At 35.3% G+C, this 25,703-nt stretch overlaps 1 protein-coding gene across 6 annotated transcripts in view; it reads left to right on the top strand.

Annotated features, from left to right (window-relative positions):
- Positions 1 to 25,703, top strand: part of ERBB4 (erb-b2 receptor tyrosine kinase 4) — a 1,283,620-nt gene that overhangs the window by 978,269 nt on the left and 279,648 nt on the right. For 2 of the 6 annotated variants that reach the window (XM_061383854.1, XM_061383842.1), the window contains exons 14-17: positions 1,849 to 1,942; positions 11,490 to 11,644; positions 18,540 to 18,584; positions 18,704 to 18,778. In XM_061383854.1, coding sequence (XP_061239838.1) covers positions 1,849 to 1,942; positions 11,490 to 11,644; positions 18,540 to 18,584; positions 18,704 to 18,778 — 369 coding nt within the window. The remainder of the gene's footprint in view (positions 1 to 1,848; positions 1,943 to 11,489; positions 11,645 to 18,539; positions 18,585 to 18,703; positions 18,779 to 25,703) is intronic. The other 4 variants (XM_061383869.1, XM_061383859.1, XM_061383866.1 and 1 more) reach the window with 2 other exon arrangements.

Here is a 25,703-nt window from a genome sequence, read left to right as displayed (position 1 = left end):
TTTTCAGAAATGGTGCTTTGCTGATGATTGCAGACTTTGCTGTAACAATCATATAATCTCATTTACACATGATGCTTTTGATTCTCTTTACAATTGAATTCCATTCCCCACCTCCACCAGCACCACATCATTTTAACCCTTATATTCTGAAGTTTTCCTCTGTTGAATATTTTATATCACTCATGTTGATAAAACATGCAAAATAAAAAAAAATATGTATTTGACAGTTTAAACTCTAGAAATTTTGTAAAAAGTTAATCCATAACAAACTAACACTTCAATTTGAGTGCAAAATCTGTGTAAGTAAATATGTACATCCACACATAACTCATCATAGATTTATGCTATTTAGTTTGAAAACCAAACCATTATTTTACCTTGAAGTAGATGTAATCTTAATATAACCAACAGAAAATATAGCCCACCCTGTGGATTTCAATCATTTGTTAAGGCTTTATTATCACCAAATGAGATATTCTGCTATGAAAAAAAGAATGGATACTAAGGAAAAATATATTTGAATTTATTACCTAGTTAATGACCAATTGCCATATTGTCAATGCTATCAGTTTGGAATGGTCGCTCATGATACAAAGGCACAAAATAATAAAGTAACTATAAATATTTAGTCAAATTTTGTTAATTATTCATAGCTGACATTCTAAGTTGTTTATACCCAACACCTCATCCTCTCATACATTAGTGGAAACAGTGTGGTTGTATGCATATTATACACTGTTGTGTGCTGTGCTAAGTCACTTAAGTCATGTCCAACTTGTACGACCCGATGGACTGTAGCCCACCAGGCTCCTCTGTTCATAGAATTCTCCAGGCAAGAATACTAGAATTGGTTGTCATCTCTTCTTCAGGAATCTTCCTGGCCAAGGGATTGAACCTGCATCTCTTGTCTCCTGCATTGGCAGACAGGTTTTTACCATAAGCGCCGCCTGGGAAGTCATACATAATGGATATGCAATTACTGAAATGAAAATTCTAGAGTAGATATTGATTAGAAAACTTATATATTGGTAACATTTAATATTCAAATAGCCACAAAATGTAAGGTTAGGGGAAGCAATGACCGTCATCCTAGATTTTAATTAAAAAGTTTTAGGATGTTATCATTAAACTATTTTTTATTAATTTTATATCATATAGAATTACTTCAAAAAAAGTCTAAACTGAAAAGAATGTTGTGATATTAGATCAATAATCTAAGAAAATAAAATCTACCATGAAAAGATATTTTCTGTAATTCTCCAAGGCAGATATTTTGAAAGAAGAAAAGAAATCAAAGCATTTTTGAAGTTTCACTAAAAATAAATTGAAGAGTCTTGGGATTTGAAGGACAAGGATAGGGAACATTCATGTTACTTAGCAACAAGAAAAATACAATAGTTCTTTCAAAGTTTAAAAAATAAGACTTCAGCCAAGAGTAAAATTTTATATAGGGACAAATAGGCACAGCCTTACTTAAAATAGCAGAAATGGTTCTGCTATGTCATCAAAAGAGTAATACTTTTTTTTTTCTTTTTCTTTTCCTTTTTTCTTTTTCTTTTTTTTTTTTTTTGAGACTGCTGGAATATCTCTCACAAGAGAGGTTTCCTGAATGAGTCTGTCGTTGAACCCAATGGAGGGCAAGAGGAGCCATCTGGCTGCAGTTTATCTTTTCTCCTAATGGAGAACTTACTCGTTAATGTACAGGGAAATGATTCTGATGCTCCTGGCACATAGAGAAACAAACTCTAGAATTTACTCTGCCAATAGGACTTTTAGCAGATGTTACTTCATTTGTTAAGTTGACAGCTTGTTTGCTTACACTGCCTCATGCTGCTGGTGTTTTCACAGTGAATTTCGGGAGTTTGAGAATGGCTCCATCTGTGTCGAGTGTGACCCCCAGTGTGAGAAGATGGAAGATGGCATCCTCACATGCCATGGACCGGTAAGCCTGAAGACATCTGTGTTTGTGTTGGCTTATTTGGTTTCATGTATGAATATCTGTTGAGTCATTGCTGTGTCGTGTATCCACCCATTAAATAGGTATTTATAGAATGCTATGGGGAATCACAATCAATAATTTCCCCTCAAGAGGTTTACAGCTTAAAAGACTTAAAACTTCAGTTTCTTAAATATTTATTTCCAACATAATTATTTTAAAAGAAAATACGGTGTTGTCCTTAAAGATTGCATCATGGTGAAAAGAGAGATACACAAATAACTAAGTGGAGGCAAAATAATTGATAAAACATAAATATGTATAAACTGTTATAGGAACACATATGAGGGAGAAACCAAACCTTTGAGTTGAAAACTGGGGCACCAAAGAAAGCCAAAGAAAAGGGGTGTCTGAGCTATGCCTTTATGAAGAATCTAGACTGAGGAATCATGTAAAGATTTGTAAATACGAAAGTTCATGTTTTGTTTGAGGTAAACTGTAACATATTCATATCTGTGTTTAATCATTTAACTTTGATAGCATTAGGAGGAAAAATTGAAAAAATGGGGAAAGCAAGCTTTCGTAATTAAAATCTAAAACTATGTAATAAAATACTGTGGCAGAGAGAAAAAATTGAACCATGTTGATCAAAGAAGGGGCTATAGGATTAGCAAAGTCCTCATGAACATGCTGACATTTATGTAGTTTAAAGTTAGTTTTATGGAGAAAAGTGATAATTATTTTTTAGACCTTCCTTTGGTTCCCATCATTCTTAAAATGAGACTTTTTCTTAATAATGAGGTCAGTATGAGTTTTTCATTCCAAAGTGTCATATTCATCTTTCTTTAGACAAATTTTCAGTTTATTTGTGTGTTGAATCATCTATTAGTAGAAAATTTGAGGACCAACATTTGAGTGTTGCCAAGAGGTCCACACTGCTCCATAAGAATTCATTTGAAATTTAAATAGCATTAATTTTTTCTACCAGAGTGCTTATTCAGCACTTAATTAGCTTAGAAAAAAATTATCATTGAGCCCTCCAAACTTCCATTAGGCCCCAGTGAGCCATTGTGGAACATCTAAAGAAGTATGTGGGATACTTGGACAGTTCAAAGGACTACCATGAGTATGATTAAGTTTGGAAAAACAAACCTCTGAGAAAAAGAAGTGATATGATTTGACATAAAGAACCAAAGTCTAAAAGACAATTTAGTATGTAATGATGGCCAAGTAAGTATGCTAAGGGCATATGTGGCTATTTTCTTTTTCTGCTAAGGGTAGTAATGGAAAATACAATTAATCTGCAGCATGAGAAATGTGGATTCTGTAAAGAATGTTGAGAAACAGGAAAGTAAAATTCCATACTGGGTTGTTAAAGTAAGTTGACCTGTCTCTGTAAAATTTGTCTAAAAACTATCGTATCTAGGAACCATATGTCTGAGAATGAAAAAAAAGGAAAAAGTATCTTTCAGAGAAAGAGAGTTTAAAAGCATACGGTTACAATAACCAAGAATTTGGCTGTCTTCTCTGAAGAAGGCAAACTGCAAAATCAGTCCCGTGCTTGTTGCATTCCTTATGCTGCCTCCTGTGGTATATAAGTATGCTAAGAAGTAACTAGCTTATTGATGTCTTTGTTTTTACAGTCTATTCCTCAAAGGAATTGAGGTAGTTTATAAGAATACACATCAAAAAGCCCTGGAAGTGAATATTCTTACAATTTTCAAAATTATTTGATAATCAAGAAAAAATGAAAAGACAGATTTTTAATGAACATATTTTGATTCTGTAAGGATGGCATTGGTGGGTCAAATGCTTAAAATCACTCTTCATTGCTAAAATTGTGAATGAATAGTTCTAGAGATTAGAGAAGGCAAAAAGTCAAAAGTACAAAAAGCTCGTTAAAGTTGAATCACTCAACTATAGAAGATCAGGGCATGAAATCAAGAAAACCTGCTTGATCACTTGATCAGTAAGCCTTGAAATGCTAAACAAGAGCATAGTGTCTTTTAGGTTACTCTATCTGAAAAACTTCCAGAATTGAGCTCAGGCAACATTGTATAAGGTGTATGCCTGTTTCTGGGTCTACATATTGTTTATCAAAACTAGAGACAGTGGTGGTTTTATGTGTCATGTAACTGGTATATATCGCTTAGGATATCCTAGAGGTTCAGGAAAATTCTTCATGAGACTGACATTATGATGACATAGAAGAAGTCATAAAGCTAATTGAAATTCCCACACCTGGCCTCATGATTTATTCTGTTGAAATCTCATTTTCCTGATCTGTCAGTGTTTCCCTAATGATAATAATTGATAAATATTTATATTTGTCAAACACTATTACACCTGAAACATACTATCATGTTATCCATTTAAAATATAAAGAAATTGAACCCACTGTAATGACTAGAAAGTTATTCTAAAACTCAGCAAGTTAGTAAGATGTGGAGCTGGAATTCAACTATAGAAATTATGACACCAAATTCCACACTCTTTTCATTTCACTTTTTTTTTCTCTAGACAACAGTGTCTATAATGTAATAAGAATAAAGTGCTTTCTGGGAATATACATCACAAATGGATGTAAAATGGATGATATTATCTTATTTAAATGTGACAGATATTTAGGGTAATCTTGAGAGGGATAGATCTGAAATAAAGCAAGCCTCTGGTTTTATATCCTTGTCTGTCTGCCCTTGGTTTTATTTATTTTATTCTTTATTCTATTTCTTCCTCTTTTTTAAAACAATTTTGTCTTTTCTGACACACTTTCACTATTCCTATATAGTCCTATCAAGAAAGATAAGACAGGGAATGCAAGAAGAAAAGGGACATCAGATAAAGTCAAAGGAGACCAAAATACAAGCCAGAGAGGCAGCAAGAGAAGATAAAGCCTAGGAGATGGGACCTGATAAAAGCTGAAGTAGCTATTAAAGTCAGGTTAATAAAGCTTGTGTTGCCATAATAAATAACCACCATATTGCAGTAGACTACAGAAAAATATTTAAATATATTTCATGTAAAGTGCACTGAAATTCTGGGAAGCTTTCTCAGACCCTTCCCTCATCCTCACTCTGTGATGGTCTGGCATTCCAAGAAGTTTTGAATTTATGGCACCTCTGGTGGCTCAGATGGTAAGGAATCTGTCTGCAATGCAGGAGACTTGATTTCAATCCCTCAGGAATGTTCCCTCAGGATCAGGAACATTCCCTGGAGAAGGAAATGGCTACTCACTACAGTATGTCACCACCCTTATGGAAGAAAGCAAAGAAGAACTGGAGAGCCTTTTGATGAAAGAGGACAGTTAAGAAGATCATGGCATCCAGTCCCATCATTTTATGGCAAATAGATGGGAAAACAATGGAAACAGTGACAGACTTTATTTTGGGGGGCTCCAAAATCACTGCAGATGGTGACTGCAGCCAGGACATTAAAAGACGCTTGCTCCTTGGAAGAAAAGCTATGACCAACCTGCTGCTGCTGCTGCTGCTGCTGCATTGCTTTAGTCGTGTCTGACTCTGTGCGACCCCATAGACGGCAGCCTACCAGGCTTCCCCTCCCTGGGATTCTCCAGGCAAAAACATTGGAGTGGGTTGCCATTTCCTTCTCCAATGCATGAAAGTGAAAAGTGAAAGTGAAGTTGCTCAGTCATGTCCGACTCTAGCGACCCCATGAACTGCAGCCTACCAGGCTCCTCCATCCATGGGATTTTCCAGGCAAAAGTACTGGAGTGGGGTGCCATTGCCTTCTCCGATGACCAACCTAGACAGCAAATTAGAAAACAGAAACATTACTTTACCAACAAAGGTCTGTCTAGTTAAAGCTATGGCTTTTCCAGTAGTCATGTATGGATGTGAGAATGGGACTATAAAGAAAGCTGAGCACCAAAGAACTGATGCTTTTGAACTGTGGTGTTGGAGAAGACTCTTGAGAGTCCCTTGGACTGCAAGGAGATCCAACCAGTCTACCCTGAATATTCATTGGAAGGACTGATGCTAAAGCTGAAATTCCAACACTTTGGCCACCTGATGCGAAGAAGCGACTCATTTGCAAAGACCCTGATGCTGGGAAAGATTGAGGGCGGGAGGAGAAGGGGACAACTGAGAATGAGATGGTTGAATGGTATCACCGAGACGATGGACATGAGTTTGAGTAGGCTTCAGGAGTTGGTGATGGACAGGGAGGCCTGTTGTGCTGCTGTCCATGGAGTCGCAAAGAGTCAAACACAACTGAGCAACTGAACTGAACTGACTCACTCCAGTATTCTTGCCTGGAGAATTCCATGGGGAGAGGAGCTTGGTGGGCTACAGTCCTGGGATCTCAGAGTCAGACACACTGAATGAATGACTAACACTTTCACTCTTCACATGTACATAAGACCCCCACATCAGCAGCAGGGAAAGAGGCTGGAGAGTTTAGCACCAGCAGTTTCTTAAATTGCTTCTGCTTAATTTCATTATCCATAGGAAGACACACCTCCCGTCTAGTGGGAGGGAATTTCTATATTCTATGAAGCTGAAAGTTCAGAGAATTAGATACTGGTAAATCATGGCTTTGTCTTTTACAGTAACTACCAAAGAAAAATGTCAATTATCACTGAGAGAAAAAATGAAATATTTCTGTCAGGATTTAGACTATCCTTTAGTTTTCTGTCTAGATTATTGAGTTCAAGGATAGCTTAAAATCAGAGATAAGGAAGAATATTGCCTTCACCTTTGTTTGCTATTATTGCATTTATTAGTTCATTTACTGGACCTAGAATCTTAAAAGTTTTGGGAAAATAATGATAGAAGAGTACCCATTAGACACACATGTATTTCTTTAAATCTCTTTATTATGGAAATGAGATGAAGAATCAGTACATTTCATTCCTCTTGAGATTTGTCAGACTATATTTTTGTTGTGTCAGCTCTGGACATTTGATTTCATATCATGGTAATATAGTCAAAAGGCTAAGAGATGCTCTAAATATGAGGAAGTTAAAAAATATATTCTATTAAAGTATGCCTAAAGATTAAATGTGAATTTAATTTTAATTTTGTGTATTTTTTATATCTGTTGATTTTACCTAGACATTATTTTACATTAGAAGAATTTTATAGAAAAATAATTCCTAATTTTATGACTGCCTAATTTACTCCTAGTAAATTTTATTCTTGTGTTCTGAAAGACGACATCAGCTTGTCACTTGTCTTATACAATGTCATGCCACTGAGCCTACTGGCAGAGTAAATGATTTTGTATAATAGACAGCATTACGTGCCTAAGTACCCATGAGCAGGTGTTAAAATTGGAAGCATGTGAAGTATTCTTTTGGTAGGAAATAAGTTGCCAGTAGCAAACTCTTCAGGTTGAACATAATTCTATTTCATAGAAAAAAATATATGTATATAAATATTAAATATATGTACATATATGTGTACATACATGTACACATATAAAATACATATAGGAAATTAAGAAAAATGATTATATATCTATATCTGTTTATCTAGTTAGATCTTAGGTAGATAAATTGATAGATTCTCACTTCAAAATAGTCAAAACGGTACTTGATTGAACCTCACCAGTATATTTCCAGGAATTTCTTTCAGATTACCCTCTTTTTCTTTGCACTGCTATTCTTCATTAGCTGCCTTTATCTTTAAATTTTAAAATATTATATTTCTTTTTTAAATTTTATTTTTGTATATGCTTTAAAAATTTTATTTTGTATTGGGATATAGCCAATTAATAAACGATGTTGTGACAGTTTCAGGTGGCAGCAAAGGGATTCAGTCAAACATATCAGTTCAGTTCAGTCGCTCAGTCATATGCGACTCTATGCGACGCCATGAATTGCAGCACGCCAAGCCTCCCTGTCCATCACCAACTCCCGGAGTTCACTCAAACTCACGTCCATCGAGTCAGTGATGCCATCCAGCTATCTCATCCTCTGTCATCCCCTTCTCCTTGTGCCCCAAATCCCTCCCAGCATCAGAGTCTTTTCCCATGAGTCAGCTCTTTGCATGAGGTGGCCAAAGTACTGGAGTTTCAGCTTTGGCATCATTCCTTCCAAAGAACACCCAGGGCTGATCTCCTTTAGGATGGACTGGTTGGATCTCCTTGCAGTCCAAGGGACTCTCAAGTCTTCTCCAACACCACAGTTCAAAAGCATCAATTCTTCGGTGCTCAGATTTCTTCACAGTCCAACTTTCACATCCATACATGACTACTGGAAAAACCATAGCCTTGACTAGACGGACCTTTGTTGGCAAAATAATGTCTTTGCTTTTGAATATGCTATCTAGGTTGGTCATAACTTTCCTTCCAAGGAGTAAGCGTCTTTTAATTTCATGGCTGCAATCACCATCTGCAGTGATTTTGGAGCCCAAAAAAATAAAGTCTGACACTGTTTTCCCGTTTATTTCCCATGAAGTGAAGGGACCAGATGCCATGATCTTCGTTTTCTGAATGTTGGGCTTTAAGCCAACTTTTCCACTCTCCTATTTCACCTTCACCAAGAGGCTTTTTAGTTCCTCTTCACTTTCTGCCAAAAGGATAGTATCATCTCCATATCTGAGGTTATTGATATTTCTCCTGACAATCTTGATTCCAGCTTGTGCTTCTTCCAGCCCAGCGTTTCTCATGATGTACTCTGTATAGAAGTTAAATAAGCAGGGTGACAATATACAACCTTGATGTACTCCTTTTCCTATTCGGAACCAGTCTGTTGTTCCATGTCCAGTTCTAACTGTTGCTTCCTAACCTGCATATAGGTTTCTCAAGAGGCAGGTCAGGTGGTCTGGTATTCCCATCTCTTTCAGAATTTTCCACAGTTTCTTGTGATCCACATGGTCAAAGGCTTTGGCATAGTCAATAAAGCAGAAATAGATGTTTTTCTGGAACTCTCTTGCTTTTTCGATGATCCAGCAAATGTTGGCAATTTGATCTCTGGTTCCTCTGCCTTTTCTAAAACCAGCTTGAACTTCTGGAAGTTCATGGTTAACGTATTGCTGAAGCCTGACTTGGAGAATTTTGAGCATTACTTTAGTAGCGTGTGAGATGCGTGCAATTGTGCGGTAGTTTGAGCATTCTTTGGCATTGCCTTTCTTTGGGATTGGAATGCAAACTGACCTTTTCCAGTCCTGTGGCCACTGCTGAGTTTTCCAAATTTGCTAGCATATTGAGTGCAGCACTTTCACAGCATCATCTTTCAGGATTTGAAATAGCTCAACTGGAATTCCATCACCTCCACTAGCTTCGTTCATAGTGATGCTTTCTAAGGCCCACTTGACTTCACATTCTAGAATGTCTGGCTTTAGGTGAGTGATCATACCATCGTGATTATCTGGGTCATGAAGATCTTTTTTGTATAGTTCTTTTGTGTATTCTTGCCACCTCTTCTTAATATCTTCTGCTTCTATTAGGTCCATACCATTACTGTCCTTTATGGAGCCCATCTTTGCATGGCTCGAAATCTTTCCTTGGTATTTCTAATTTTTTGAAGAGATCTCTAGTCTTTCCCATTCTGTTGTTTTCCTCTATTTCTTTGCATTGATCGCTGAGGAAGGCTTTCTTATCTCTTCTTGCTATTCTTTGGAACTCTGCATTCAGATGCTTATATCTTTCCTTTTCTCCTTTGCTTTTCGCTTCTCTTCTTTTCACAGCTATTTGTAATGTCCCCCCAGACAGCCATTTTGCTTTTTTGCATTTCTTTTCCATGGGGATGGTCTTGATCCCTGTTTCCTGTACAATGTCATGAACCTCAGTCAAACATATACATGTGTCCATTCTCCCCCAACACCTCTCCCATCCAGGCTGCCACATAATATTGAACAGAGTTCCATGTGCTATACAGTAGGTCCTTGTTTGTTATCCATTTAACATATAGCGATTCATACGTGTCCATCCCAAACTCCCTGACTATCCCTTCCTCCCAGCCTTCGCCTGGCAACCATATTACTCAGCCATAAAAAAGAATCAAAGAATGCCATTTGCAGCAACATGGACGGACTTAGAGTATCATACTGAGTGAAGTAAGTCAGACTGCAAAGGAGAAATATCGTGTGATATCATTTACAGGTGGAGTCTAAAAAGAAATGATATAAATGAATTTACAAAACAGAAACAGACTCACAGACTTCAAGAACAAGATTAAAGTATTATGTTCTTGATTTCCTGATGCCTTATATCACCACTTGTAATGTCTGGCTAGATGTAATACACTCCCATGAATAGACTGATCCCCAACCCCCTGCCTAATAAATAGACCTGTATGATGTCTCCTTGGTCTTGTCTGTCACATTCACATCATTTATAATTGTAAACCTAATAATATTAAACATCCCTCTCTTTACTAAGTATATCTTATTTATCTAAATTATGTTCTATGTGAACTGTCATGAATGTTGAGCCTTATGGCTATAAACAAACTTGTGAGGACAGGAGTGGAGGTAAGAAGTTCCAAGGAGCAAAAAGAAGAGGAATCCTGAGAAAATATGGTATTCAAAAGGAGACTAAAACAAATTTTAAGTAGATAATATCATTCCTACTTATTATACAATTATTCAAAACAGTCAAATGTGTAAGTATATGAGAATATTTTAAGACAATAGCATTTTTCACCACGATGTTCTCAATTTGATTTGCGAAAGCATTACTTATCATTTCTTGCATGCTTACTGTCCCAGCACCAAATCCATATCAATTCCTTTGGAAAAATTTGTAGATGTTTGATAGGAATTTAATATTTTTACTTTTATTATGACATTTAAATATATTTTCCTGTTATTGCTTATTATAATTGTATGTATTAGATATTAGAAATTGTAAACATAAATATATAAAGTGACTTAGTATAATATAGATTATGCTCATAGTTATATCACCATTTTTTAGTCTCTCCATATAATATTCTTTTGTATCCAGTTTATTATTGGAGTTTTTGACATTTGCTCATTAGGTCATGCTTTTATTATGCTTAGTATTATACTGTGATTTTCTAAAATCTCTATTCATAGAGATGATATAATTTTAGCATTATAGGCTGATTTGAGATGGAGAGTAATTTAGAAATTAACTTTGATTTACCTAAAATGCCTAATTCCTGATAATTCAACCACAGAAAATTTTAAATTCATTGTTCACATACTCATGGTACTACCAAAGGAGAGTTTACATCTCACTTGTATATGAAATTCAGTGTTAAGCCTAATGCCTATCATTTCCTCATCTTCATTAATTCATGATCATATTGACATATTCCTAGTGACTGTGATTAAATATTTCTAGGAAAAATGTGTTGTTACCAAATACCGTTGCAGTGTAATCTCACTGGGAATAAATGACAGAAAGAAAATATTGATGTCCTTCTAGAAAATCACTGGACAGTTTTGTGGATTGAAAATCTATACTAGCAGCATCCCCTTTTGTACTTCTAAAAATGCTCTTCCTAGAGGACATTTCACCATCCACTGAGGTCTCAGTAGCTAAACTAGATGAATACATTCCAGAAGAAAAGGCACCCATTTTTCTTTCTTCATTTTGTTTTTTTTCCCCTCACACTTTTTAGGGACCTGACAACTGTACAAAGTGCTCCCATTTCAAGGATGGCCCGAACTGTGTGGAAAAATGTCCAGATGGCTTACAGGGGGCAAACAGTTTCATTTTCAAGTATGCTGATCAAGATCGAGAGTGCCACCCGTGCCATCCAAACTGCACCCAAGGGTAAGCAACTTTACTGGCCAAAAACTCAATCAAGTGCATGTTGCTAATCAAAAGGTACACACATACATGTTTATCCCTGAGGCAATCTAGTCAATATGTGATACTCTCATGTAAAATTCTGTTGATCTTTATATATGTTGATTTTAAGAGAAATCATTTCTGCAAGAATGCTTTATGGAATTGAATTTATACCCACTAAAATGTTTCTGTTTAACATTTTTTAATAACTTCTATCGACACCTTCATGAAGCTGGTATCACATATACATTGTGTACAGTGCAGAAATTCTTCCAAATTTTGCTGGAAACTAAAGATATAAGAAAAAACAAGCAATTATACCTTTGAGATTCCACTTGATAAAAGTCTTTCACAGAGACTTTATGTTTCTTTGTTGTGACAATCAACTTAAAGTAAGGATCTCTCTTTGATAAATGCTGCCTTGTATTACTCCTTCAACAAAATACAAGCAAAAGCAGTGATGATGGAAAAAAAGGAATTTAGTGATATGCATATTAATAAAAATGCAAGTACATTTTGTGAAAGTAATTCTATCATAGGTTAGCATATTACCTAATGTAACCGATGTAGGACAATTCAAAGATGGGTACACATTTTTTTTAACTTTTCAAAGGATGCATTGTTAAAATGAATAATAATTAGAATACCTTTGATATTGATAACAGTTGAATAACAAAGACATTACAGAAAGGAGAAAAGCACTGAACTATAAAAGAAATAGTGTCACTGCATCTAACGAATCTCAACAACTATTTCTTTAAAAGACAGCAAACCTATTTTAATAAGGACTTTTCCTTTTCTTTTTTTCCTCTAGAAGGTGAATAAATTTAGAATTGAGAGCAGGTTCACATGCTCTATCCTCCTTCTGTCCAAAAATCCTCTTCACCATTGCACACATGCACACACACACGTACAAGCACACGCACACTTGTGGAGAATCATCTTGGGTGCTTTAGATTTGGCAGGAAAGTATGAGATTCCGTAAAGAGATTTTCTGCCAGATTAAAGGCTGGCTAATAGGGAATACTGAAGAAGTAAAGCAAACCACATCATTTTCTGCCAAGAGGACATCAATTTGCAGATGCTGCTTCAATTCCCTGCAGGTCAAGAAATCAGCTTAAGTCACTCTGTGAAGTGGCGTATTCTCAAAAGGTAAAGTAATATTCTGCCATTCAAATTCAAATTCAGCTTGGAAGAGCTAATGCCACCTCACTGGTTTACACATAAGCACATAGTTTGAGGATACTGAAATAGTCACAAAGACACTTTGCTTCAAGGAAACTAGAAAAAATAAGCTGCTCCCCTGGAGAGTTTTTGGCCCTCTCAGGTTAAGGATATTTCATGAAGAAACTGGTACTGTTGGAGCAGGAGAATCAGCAACAGAGAGGGAAAACTTTGCCTGCTAAAGTAATCATCCACAAGAGGGTTTTATTGTTTTGCAGCTAAAATTAAACCAGTAAATTATTCAATATAATGTTGATGTCAACAGCTGTTGCCATTCAAAATGAGACCTTTTGCTGTTTTTGCAAATCTAATTACAACAAAGCCATTAGGGAAATGAAAGTGAGATCTCAGAGCCATACAGAGTCTGGATGCCTGGCTGGTATGTCTTTCTCCTAGTCCTTTTAAATCATGATTACACAATAAAGGAAAAGATATATAGTGGTGGGAAAGTAGGAGGGACAACAAAGAGATCAGTTTACCACAGTTACAAACATTGGATGTCAACCAAAAGGGAGGATGAAGGTGGAATAGGAAAGAAATCTGACCAGATCATTTGAGAACTCTAGTAAAGATGGCTTTAAATTCACTCCTGCAGAATGATGGGGAGATGGAATTTGAATAGTGTATTCCCTGGTATCTTCTAAAGTAAATGAATTCTATCACTGACTTAGTCCTGACAGATACTTATCTTTGTTTACATTTAGCTTCCTGCCATCCTTTTTCTAATACCCTCTGTATTGTCTGGGTTCACTCATCTGCATGATAGTTCTATGGTCTCAGCCCCAGAACGGACTAGGAATTTGGAATTTTTAAGTGCCTAAATCTTCCTTCCTCTGTTCACTACTGTGGTGCTCTGTACTTTGAGATACTTTTAAAGAAGCAATGAGGTGCTCTGTGCACTCAGTCCCACTTTTTCAAATTGATCATGTAGTGATAGAATCTTTTCTTAGATCACAGGGGCAGTAGGGATGATGGGATGAGTGACTATTTTTATTCTAAACACACGTAATAACTAGGCCATCAGTAAGTGTGAACTTAACCAGGCCGTCTCTACTTTGGAAAACATCTTCTTTTGTTAATATATGCCAATATTATGTCAGCTAGATAATGCAGAAACCAAGTTAATGAAAATAGTCTTTCAAATCACATTTTTCAGAAGGAAAATTCTAATTCTGAATATTGTTTAATGATTGCCTGAAAATAAAATTATCTATGTAATACCTTAAAAGCACTTTTACTACTCTAAAGTATAATACATTAAATGTATTAACTCTAATAAGTTCTTTAGATATTTTAAAAATTTGTGATCCATTTAGCTATTATCAGGGGAGTCTCACTAATATTCCTAGAGAAAAAGGTTATAACATTGTCTCTTCTTGCCTTGACTAGAGGACTTTTATTTAAGCAACATTTCCCATTTCATTCATTCTTCAACTTTGCTATACTGAACACCTACTGTGTATCAGATCCAGTTATAGCTAAGTTCAGAAATAAATAAGACACAGCTCCTGACCGCTAGGAAGTCACAGTCCAGTGAATTTTTATTCTTGCAATTTGTATCTCTCCTCCATTAGTGATCCCTCTCTATATTTTGAAGCGATTAACAGGAATTTAAAACATAGAAATGATATGCATATGTAAAATTAGCAAGATAGAAATTTTAAAAGAGGACTTGTAACCTAAATTTATAGGGCAAAGATTAGTTTCTTCACTATCACTTACATTCATGACAAATGTCAATTTAATTTTGTTTTGAGACATGAACTAGGATATTTATTTTTATAGGGCATCTTTTAAAAATTCCATTTAAGGTTTTTAGTAATATTAGAATCATGGTTTCATATATAATTTTCTATATGCATTAATATTTTTCTTATTACTTCTTGTTATATTTGAAATGTATATAGTGAAAGAATTTTCATTAATGGAGAAAACAAGTAGGGCTGCTTGTGGGATTATTGTCAATACTTTTGTAATAACATTTTAAAATATCCTTTCATTTTAATTTTAAAATTTAGAAAACATTTTATCAAAGTATCTCAACTATGTTACTTCTATGGGTACATCAAGGTGTTTATAAATCAGTAAGTACAAGCATATGTTAAACACAGTTCAATATTTCAAATTTCAGTGTTTTTAATAACATAGTTTCTCTTTCTGAATTTTCTGAAAAGTATCTATTTTAGGATACTGATTATGTAGAGAATGGTATTATTCCATATTCTTATTCAGTCTCTTATTTGGGATTTTGACTTCAAAAGTTTGATGTTTCCATTATTTTTTTATTTTCCTGAATCAATATGAATTGCTATGCAAACTTGTTGCTTATATAGAGTTGACATAGAATATATGTATTAAATACACAGCGACTTGTATTGAGTTTAAAAATATGGCCACTTCAGTCATACTCTTATTCTTCTTCCTTTTCCATTTTTCTTTTATCCTCAACTTATGTATACCTTGAAATTTCAAATATCCTACAAAATTTCCTAGATAAACTTTCTTGACCTCACATCCTGCCCCCTCCAGAGCTCCTCCCTTTTCCTTTGCTTCTATTCTCATATTTCCAATTTGCTTGTCATAACCACCTAAATTCTAGTGACCCTGACAATGTCAACTAACATACTTTTAGCAGTTCTCTTTCTAGACCTGTCTTGTACTGAAAATGATGATCATCCAATTCCTGAAGTTTTTTCATGACTTGGACTGCCACGACACTGCAGTTAATTAATTTTACTCAATCATATTTTCCTGTTTCTGGCATATGAGCTCATCTGATATCATTTACGAATTTTTGGAGTTCTTTGGGTTTCAGTCTCACTCTTTGTTCTCCTCACTTTAAAGATGCTTCTCCAGCCATCACATCTATTTTACATGATTTCAACCTTCTTCTGTATGCTGTTTCAAAGCTGGATCATTGTACTTGTGCCTCCAGCTTCCCCCTTCTCCTCCGAAACTCCTCCCCACTGCTCATCTCTCCAGCTGCTGAGGAACATTTCTACCTGGATGTAGGACAACCACACTAAACTCTAGGTAACCATGAACTGAAATCATCACCCTCTCCTGTGTGAAAAGACACGCACAAAAGAAGGTGTCACCTTCTGTCCGGCATTCTCCCACCAATGGTACCACTGTTCTCCAAGTTTGAAATATGAGTCATCTTTAACTCCTGGGCTCTATCCACTTCCATCATCAAACCAGCCATCAACTACTTTTTTTTAACCTCCCCATACCTTTCTTAAATCTGTCCCATTGTCTCTTATCCTAGTTACCATTCTCCCCATTTAGCATCATCATCTCTCTCTTACCTAGACTAAAACAGCCTCAGGGCCAAAGAAATCTATCTGAGGGCTTCTAGCTGACTAGTCTTTACAGGGCAAAGAGATCAATGTTATAACATATCCAGCAAGTTCCCAACTTCCTTAAAACCCTGCAGTGGTGTCCCGCTAAGTTTATTTTTAAGCAGATGGTATTCAAGTTCTGGTTTCTATTAAATGATCTAGCTTCTTTTTTTCCTTCTGCCTGTTGTGTCATATTTTGTTCTCTAACTGTTCAGATTTATTTGTATCTGTGCATACACACCCTACCTTTCCTCAGATCTATGCTTTTGCTGCTGCTCTTTCTTATACCTTTGAAGTTATTGTCACTCCAATCCAGGGCTCAGGACCCTGAACTTCAGCCTCTTAATTTCTCCATGAAGGTTACCATGATCTTCTGAAGCTGCCTATACCTCCTGCACATCTCCTAAGCCACTCTTTTATGTCCCTTATTACATTTATCATTTTATACAATACACATATGTTTATGCATCTGTCTCTTTCATTAAATTGTAAGATCATTAAGAATAGGAAAAATGTCCAATTCATCTTTTTCTCCCCCAAGCTCCTGGAATAGTAGGAACACTTAGAAGACATGTGACAAAGGGTTTTGTTTTGTTTCATTCATTTAAATGAATGAAAATCTTTCATTTCTCACACTTTCCCCTCAAGTTAAATGTTGCTTTCACATATTTTTATCTTTCAAAGATGATTAGAAAGACACAGTTTGCAAACTAACCATAGCTTTCAGATTATCACTTAGTCATAAGAAGTAGACGATTGATTTTACAAAAATGGCAATATCGTATTAAAAAAAAACATTTTGAAGGAGATATAATAGGAAACTAGAAAAAAAATGACTCCCTTAGAATAAAAGAAAGCCATCTAATACAATTTGGAATCTTTTATAGCAATTAAATTTTTATTTTTAGAAATGGTTCTCATTATGGATTATGGAACCAATCCAATGCTATGTGCTCTGTATTTTAATTTTAATTTATTTGGTTTTTTAAAAGATTTTTTCAGTGTATATTTTATTTGCTTTTGTTGAAACACCTTTTTCTTTTATTTCTGTACATTAAATTTTTTCTGGGCCACTCAAAGCCAATTTTCAAAAGAAAAATAATTTTTCACCTAGTAAGATTATGATAACTGATATTGATTAAGTAGGAAAATAGTGACTTAATTATTGTCACACAGAGTTATATTTGTTTACTACTGTTCTATAATTTTCTATAGATATAATGGACCGTCTGGCCTTATACATGAGAACTTTTTTAATTCACTATATAATGATTTTAATTTAAGCTTCTTTTTCAGTTTTAGAAGTGAGGATTTGGAAAAAAAAATATTGCTAGCAGAATTAGTTCAATAAATCATAGCTGTACAAGGAAGCTTGATAATGCACTAGAGCTGTATGTCTATAATGAGAGAAAAGGGAAAGAAATACAATTCAAATGCACTGGAAGATGGAAGGAATAATATTTCTGTGGTATTTCAAAATCAGAATTTTGTGTACTTACATTATTTGACTTAAATATTAACCTCAGTGGATTCTGTAGTTACCTGAGTCTCAATTTATTCATTTCCTTGTGGTGTATTTATTTGTTATTGTTTGCATTAATTATTATTGCAGTTTATTAAACTGTTTTTATTTGCCTGTTATGGCACTGCTCTTTTAAAAACAAGTTCAAGATAAACTGCAGTATGGTGAAACAAGTTAATCTGCTTTTTAAATGAATTCATGTTTATAGATAAGTATGTTTTAAAGACAGTCACAACCAAGGGATGGAGTAATGTGATTATGTAAAGTAACCATGAGAATAGCATTAAAGGTTGTTAACTCATTTTCTGCTAAAATCAATTTTTAATGAGTATAAAGCATCAGGTTATTCTATTACATTGAATAGCTCATGTTTCCTTTTTTATTTATTTTGTTTTTCACTTAACCTTAGAACATTTTAGAAGAAACTGTATACATGAGACCAATTATAGCCATTGAGATATTAAATTCTTCATCAAGACATATAATCATGAATGATGCTAATGAATTTAAAGTATTAGAAATGAACAATATGTGTTTGGAAGTTATCCACAGAAACAGATTACACTTTTCTTTACATGGACTTGTTTCTCTGCATTCTATTTATGTGGTATTTGCACTTCTGGGCATCCATCAAGTAATCATCTTCTCACCAGCTTTAAATTCATGATGTTCCAAAGTTGTCTAATAACTATAATTAGGGTTTGACACAATTGGTATTGGTCTTCCTGATTCTTTTGAAAAATGACTAATTTTTCTTTCCTTGTATTTTTACAATTTGGACCTTCTGCAGGTGCATAGGCTCAAGTATAGAAGACTGCATCGGCCTGATGGATAGGTACTTGGTGTGCTTGCTTCCCATGTTCTTCCTCCGAGGCTCCGTGTGAGCACGGGTGCATGTGTGTGCATGCCACTGTGAATGGAGAATGATGTTTTCTGTTCTGTAATTGCCTGCAGGTGTAGCGGCCCCACTAGTCATGACTGCATTTACTACCTTTGGACGGGCCATTCCACTTTACCACAACATGCTAGGTAACATCTACCATGTTTCCATTTTGTCATTCAAATCCTTTCCCAATTATCATGGATTAAAAAAAAAAAGAAACAAAGAAACTACTAACCAGTTGGGTAAAGTTTATAATATGTTACATCAGGGAGTAATGAGAGAGGTATATAACTCTTTACATTTCAAGCCATATTTCTTACCTCTTCTTCCTTTATTCATTAAGATTTTGGAATCCAAATTAGTAATATCATTGATTTCTTTAATTTTGTATAATTTAAACATGATTTTAAATATTAACCTAGAACTTTAATAGAATCTTTATGTTCTTAATTATGTAGATGATTGCAGAAAGAAATATCTTTAAGAGGGTAATTTGCAAAAGTCGATCTGTTTTCTGAGGTGTTTCTTACTTGATTTAATTTCTGACTTTATTTTGAACTGATTGGTATATTCCCTAGGTATCAGGATTACTATAAACTAAAGACTGTATAGAAAATATTTAGTATAATACAAGTTAAAAAACAAAGTATTATGTTTATACAAAAACCTATATACAAATGCTTGTAATGGCTTTATTCAAAATCACCAGGACCTGGAAATTATTCAGATGTCTTTGAATTGTGGTATATCCATACCTTGTAAAATCACTCAGTAATAGAAGGAACAAACTGCTGATATACACAAAACATGGATGGATCTCAAAAGCAGTATGCTAACTGAAAGAAGCTAGGTTTTAAAGAGTACATACTATAGGATTCCATTTATATGATGTTTTGGAAAAGGCAGAACGATGGAGAATGAAACTGATCAGAGTTGCCAGGAACTGGGGTGGCAGCAGAGGGAGATGAGATCTATTACAAAAAGTTGTGAGGCAATTTAAAGAGATGATGGAACTATTCTGTATCTTAATAGTGATGATGGCTGCATGAATGTATGGACTTGTCAAAAATGGCCATACTTTACATTAAGAAGAATGAATTTTACTGTACATAAATTATACCTCAATAAATTTGACTTTAAAACATGTTGTGTTTAGGAAAATAGCAACTGTACAATGTGGTATGGAAATACTGTTAGCTTTCTTTATGAAACAAATTAATTGTATTTTTTGGAAGAGAAAATAGTGCTAAATTACAATTAGCAAAGTAACCATTTTGGATAAAGCACAGCTTTTTAATGTAAACTTTTGACTGAAGTGTAACATATGTATTGTAAAAATATGCACAACATAAATGTAAAGCTCAATAAATTTTTCCAAATGAAGCATTCGTGTAATCATCAGCCAGATCAAGAAACAGAATAGTATCAGAACCAGAAACACTTCTTGAGGCCCGTTTCCCTTGAGCTAACAATGCAGGTCAATTTGCCTGCTTTTGTACTTTATATACATTGAATCATGCACTATGTACTCTTTACATCTGACTTCTTTTGCAAAATATTATATAAACGAGATTCATCTATGTCATTTAATTTAGTTGTAGTTTTTATTTATATGATATTTTGCCTTTAAATGTGTTTAAAACAGTCAAATGTATTTCTTATTAGTAAATTATTTTTTAATAAAATAAATACAGAAATCAAATTCTAAAAAGAAGAATGTGGTAATTAAGTGATTTATACAACAGTGGCACTTTGGCATTTGGGCACAATCAAGATCTATTAATACAAGTGTTTAGAGCAATGTCAAATTATGAAAAAAAATAATAAGTGAGAGAGAAACAGAGAGAGACAAGAAGGAAAAGAGAACCTAAGGCCCAAACTGCAGTTTTATACACAAATGTCTGTTTACTCCTATATATATATTTTTCCTCCTTGAGACTTTGTTGAGTCACTGTACTATCACTTTGAAGCATGTATATGCATTTGTTTTTGATGATTTTTTATAATCATTGCAACCAGTTAACAAGAGGCAATATAGTATGGTGGTTAAATGTTCTGTCTTTGGAATCAGATTTTCTACTATTTTTTAGATGTGTGACTGTAGGTAAGTTCCTTAAATTATCTGAGCTTCGCTTTCTTCATTATACAATAGGACTATTAATATCATTCGTAAGTTGGCTTGGAGGATTGAGTGAGTCAATAAGATAGTGCTTGGTTTAGCAAAATCACTCAGTACATATTACTTATCATTTCTCTAGATAGAAAATATTTTAAATGGTAGGGATGGAGGAGCATACCTCTCCAAAGGGTAGCAAGTCTCTCAGAGTAACTCAGGGAGCTTTGATATGTCCCTCTGCCCCTTTGATAGGCCCTTTAGCGGAAGGGAGGACATTTCTTTCATCATCTTGAAAATCGCTATCTTAACAAGGGCCACTGGTACCAATGACAATAGGTCAGAGGCATAGACATATGGAGAGGCAGAGAAAGTGTTAAAACCATAGTGATAGATGACTTAGGTTTTCAGTGATAGTAATTGAGGTTTATCACTCAAAATCATAGTGTGTCTTACAAATTAATATTTCCAACATTTAAATAAAAGTGGTTTGGAAATTTTCATTCCTGTTGTTTACATAGATTTCCAGGCCATTCCTTTTAGGCTTAGGTTAACAGGTCAAATTCATATTAGCTTTCCCATAAATAAGTGTGGGTTTTCCTGGTGGCTCAGATGGTAAAGAAACTGCCTGCAATGCAGGAGACCTGGGTTTGATCCCTGGGTTGGGAAGATCCCCTGGAGGAGGGCATGACAGCCTGGAGAATCCCCATGGACAGAGGAGCCTGGCGGGCTACAGTGCATGGGATCACAAAGACTCAAACACAACTGAAGTGACTCAGCACTACACAGGACTGGATATAGACTGTAGAGTTCAGCCCATCATTCTGACGAAAAATCACCTGTAGACCTTGATACAGGTGAAGAGCAGAGATTCTTGAATGTAAAAACCTGGGGTCAAGTATTGACTCTACAATATTTTTTATCTGCAAAATGAGGACAATAATGGCAATTTTTAAAGTGGGAATTCTTATATCTCATAAAATTTGTGTGAAGATTAACTGAAATAATGAAAAGGAACCATTGTTTAGTATGTGTGCACTGATGGTAGTTATGAATCTAGTTGAAATATTAGTAAAATAATCTTTTAAAAAATTTCATGAGGTTGTGCTCTATTAGTATTTTATAGCAGGTCACTAATCCAGTAATTCAATGGTATGGAATTAACACATCCAAATTTCTCAGGTTCTAAGCACCTAAATTTTGTATTACATTTCTTAGTATAATGATTTCAAATAATTGATAGTAGATAGCTAATTGTTCCTTTTAGATATCTTTGCTGCTGCTGCTGCTAAGTCGTTTCAGTCGTGTCCGACTCTGTGTGACCCCAGAGACAGCAGCCCAACAGGCTCCCCCGTCCCTGGGATTCTCCAGGCAAGAACACTGGAGTGGGTTGCCATTTCCTTCTCCAATGCATGAAAGTGAAAAGTGAAAGTGAAGTCGCTCAGTCATGTCTGACCCTCAGCGACCCCATGGACTGCAGCCTACCAGGCTCCTCCATCCATGGGATTTTCCAGGCAAGAGTACTGAAGTGGGGTGTCATTGCCTTCTCTGAGATATCTGTAATTAATATCTGTTTTTAACATAAATTTAAGGCAGTTTAAGTTATTCTATTCTTATGTTGACTTTTACATTATGTTGACTCTGTTCTTCAGTTGTATTGACTTGTTGACTGACTTATCAGATGCTGTTTATAAGGCAGTTTGGAATTTGTATAAAAGATTTAGCTTGGACATTTCAGAAAATATTTATGAGTGTGGAGTGCTTTGACATGTGTTGGATGAGAAAGAACAAGTATCTCCTTTCAGGTCCTTAGTATTGCAGTAAATGCTTACTTCTCAGAAATGGGGTGGATATATGTTTAATTGAAAGCAGGGAACTAGTTTAGCAATATTATATTTCAGGTCATTTCTCATTTTTAAATTCCAGCACAGTTTAAGCTTCCATCTTAATTGATTAAAGTAAATTTTATATAATAGGAGGACAAAAACATGATAGAAAATACTTATTTTAAGTTTCATACATAATATTTTAACTGGGAGATTATCCAAAACCTAGTTTTCTTTTAGTCACAGAAAATTACATTGAGCATGTCAATGTGGTCATTTCAAGATATTTAAAGTTCATACTCCCTACTGCCCCATTATCCTCTATTCTGTTTCCTAAACCAGCAGGAAAAGAGATTGAAGATTTAAATGAAAACAGGTGAAATGTTTCCAATCTTGATCGACTTTCATTTTCTAAGCAGTGTTATTCTTTCCCAACCCTGCAATTTACGAATTGGTTTTCCACACTCCATTTACCTTGTAGGCTGCTGCTGGAATTTCTTCCAGGAAGATTGGATAGGATAGAATAGAATTTATTTTTTTACTTGTAGTCTCCTAGAATATGCTACTTACAATGAAAATAATGCTTGATATTTTGAAACTTCTCCATACTTTCCTTATTTGAAATAAATTCCTTAAAAATAGCATTTAGCTTTAATGTTCTTCCTATTCCATCAAGAATCTTATGAAGAAATGCGTTTAGAAAAGTTTTATTTTTAATATTCTTGATGCTATTTATTTTAGCTTGTATATATGCTGTTTTTGTATAGATTCTGCTGGAACAATGTATTCTATTCTATTCTATTTCAGTTTCTTAGTCAAATATCTATCCAGAGCTTTTAAAAAATCTTAGCTTCTTACTCTCCTGGAGCCTAAATTTGTTCATCTCAACAAGGAAAGACTCTGTTGGCAAAGCATTTTTTTTTTTTTAGTTAGCAATTCAAACTTCACTAATTTTTTATTGAATTTATAACTGACAGAAATTATAACAGCTAATAGATGTATGTTCAAACATTTTTATATGGCTATTTGTTTCAACTCAATTATTCTAGATGCTTCACAATATGAAATAAGGTAACTGAACTTAGTTTAACTCCCTAAATCTCATATAGGCAGACATGTGAAAAGTTTCATGCCTGTGTCACACTTTTACTTTACAATATAGTTGCTGCTGCTGCTGCTGCTAAGTCGCTTCAGTCGTGTCCGACTCTGTGCGACCCCATAGACGGCAGCCCACCAGGCTTCCCCGTCCCTGGGATTCTCCAGGCAAGAACACTGGAGTAGGTTGCCATTTCCTTCTCCAATGCATGAAAGTGAAAAGTGAAGTGAAGTCACTCAGTCGTGTCCAACTCTTTGCGACCCCATGGACTGTAGCCTACCAGGCTCCATCCATGAGATTTTCCAGGCAAGAGTACTGGAGTGGGTTGCCATTTCCTTCTCCAGAGGATCTTCCCGATCCAGTGATCAAACCTGGGTCTCCTGCATTGCAGGCAGAGGCTTTACCCTCTGAGCCACCAGGGAAGCCCCAATGGTATCATGGTTTTCCCTCAAAACCTATTTTGAAATTCAAAATATCATAGATCTGGATTGTATACTTGATAACTAAATGATACAGTTTACAAAAAACAAACAGCTTTGTGATTAGGGAGGGTGAATGAATTGTTCAACTACTATATGCTTTCTATTACCATGTAAACAATTACCATAAACATAGCAGCTTAAAAACAGAAACAAAAATAAAAGAACAGTTCTATAGGTAGCACAGGGATGGCTAGGTTCTCTCCTTAGGATGTCACCAGGCTGAAATCAAGGTGCTGTCTGGACTGTGTTCTAAACCAGAGCAGGGAGTCCTCTCCCAAGTTTAGTCAGGTGATTGGCAGAATCCAAGTATTTGCAGCTGTAGCACTGTGGCTGTCTTCCATTGCTTGCTCTTTGCTATGGGCATGTAGCATGTCACGTAGCCTGTTCCATCTTTAAAGATGGTGACTGTGTGCCAGTTTTCTCATTATTGAATCTTTTAGTCTTTATCTCTGTGACCTCTAGACTCATTCAAAGTCACCTGAGATTAGATCAGGCCTACCTGATTGTCTCTCTGTCTCAAGGTCAAGTGATTTGGGACCTTAATTGCACTGCAAAATTCTTTTACAATTCACCTAGAATAGTATTTGATTGAATATCTGGGTAAATGTATGTTTATACACTAGAGGCTGAAATCCTGGGAGCCATCTTTGAATTCTGCCTACCTGGCCTACTATATTACTTCCAATGATTTTTTTCTTATTTCTTCCTGTTCTGGAAGGAATTCTGTTTCCTTCATCCCAGATAACTTTGCCATATAAGAACACCTTTAAGTCCAAGAGAAATTGGTCTCACTAACTTCAAATAATATATTCCTTGTTTGTCTGAAATAGAGCGAAAAACAAACACTTAAATTATTATCCTAGAAGTAAAATCAGGGTTCTTTTGTACATTTATTTTCTATAAGGTAAGGGGTCCATATACACACTGGCTATAGGTGTTCAGTACTCCATTTGTGACCAGTAATTCACAGAATAATCAGGATCAAACTGCCCCAATGTTAACACCAAATTTATGCCATTTCTTTTTATTTATCAGAAAGGTGAGTCTTCCCTAAGAGTGCTCTGCTGATGCTACTGCTGCTAAGTCGCTTCACTTGTGTCCAACTCTGTGCTACGCCATAGACGGCAGCCCACCAGCCTCCCCGTCCCTGGGATTCTCCAGGCAAAAACACTAGAGTAGGTTGCCATTTCCTTCTCCAATGCATAAAAGTGAAAAGTGAAAGTGAAGTCGCTCAGTCCTGTCTGACTCTTAGCGACCCAATGGACTGCAGCCCACCAGGCTCCTCCATCCATGGGATTTTCCAGGCAAGAGTACTGGAATGGGTTGTCATTGCCTTCTCCAAGAGTGCTCTAAACCTATTCTATTCAATATGGTAACCACAAGCCACATGTGATCACTAACTTTGAACATCGTTAAAACAAATTGATATGTACTGTAACTGTAAAATGTACACTGGATTTTAAAGACACCATATGTAGAAGGGAACATAAACTATCTCATTAAAAATTTGCCATATTGATTCAAATGCTAGTCAGTTCAGTGGCTCAGTCATGT

Source organism: Bos javanicus, chromosome 2, assembly GCF_032452875.1.
Source record: "Bos javanicus breed banteng chromosome 2, ARS-OSU_banteng_1.0, whole genome shotgun sequence".
Taxonomy (NCBI): Eukaryota; Metazoa; Chordata; class Mammalia; order Artiodactyla; family Bovidae; genus Bos; species Bos javanicus.
Note: the sequence above shows the minus strand (reverse complement) of the source record. Positions and strands in the feature narration are given on the sequence as shown.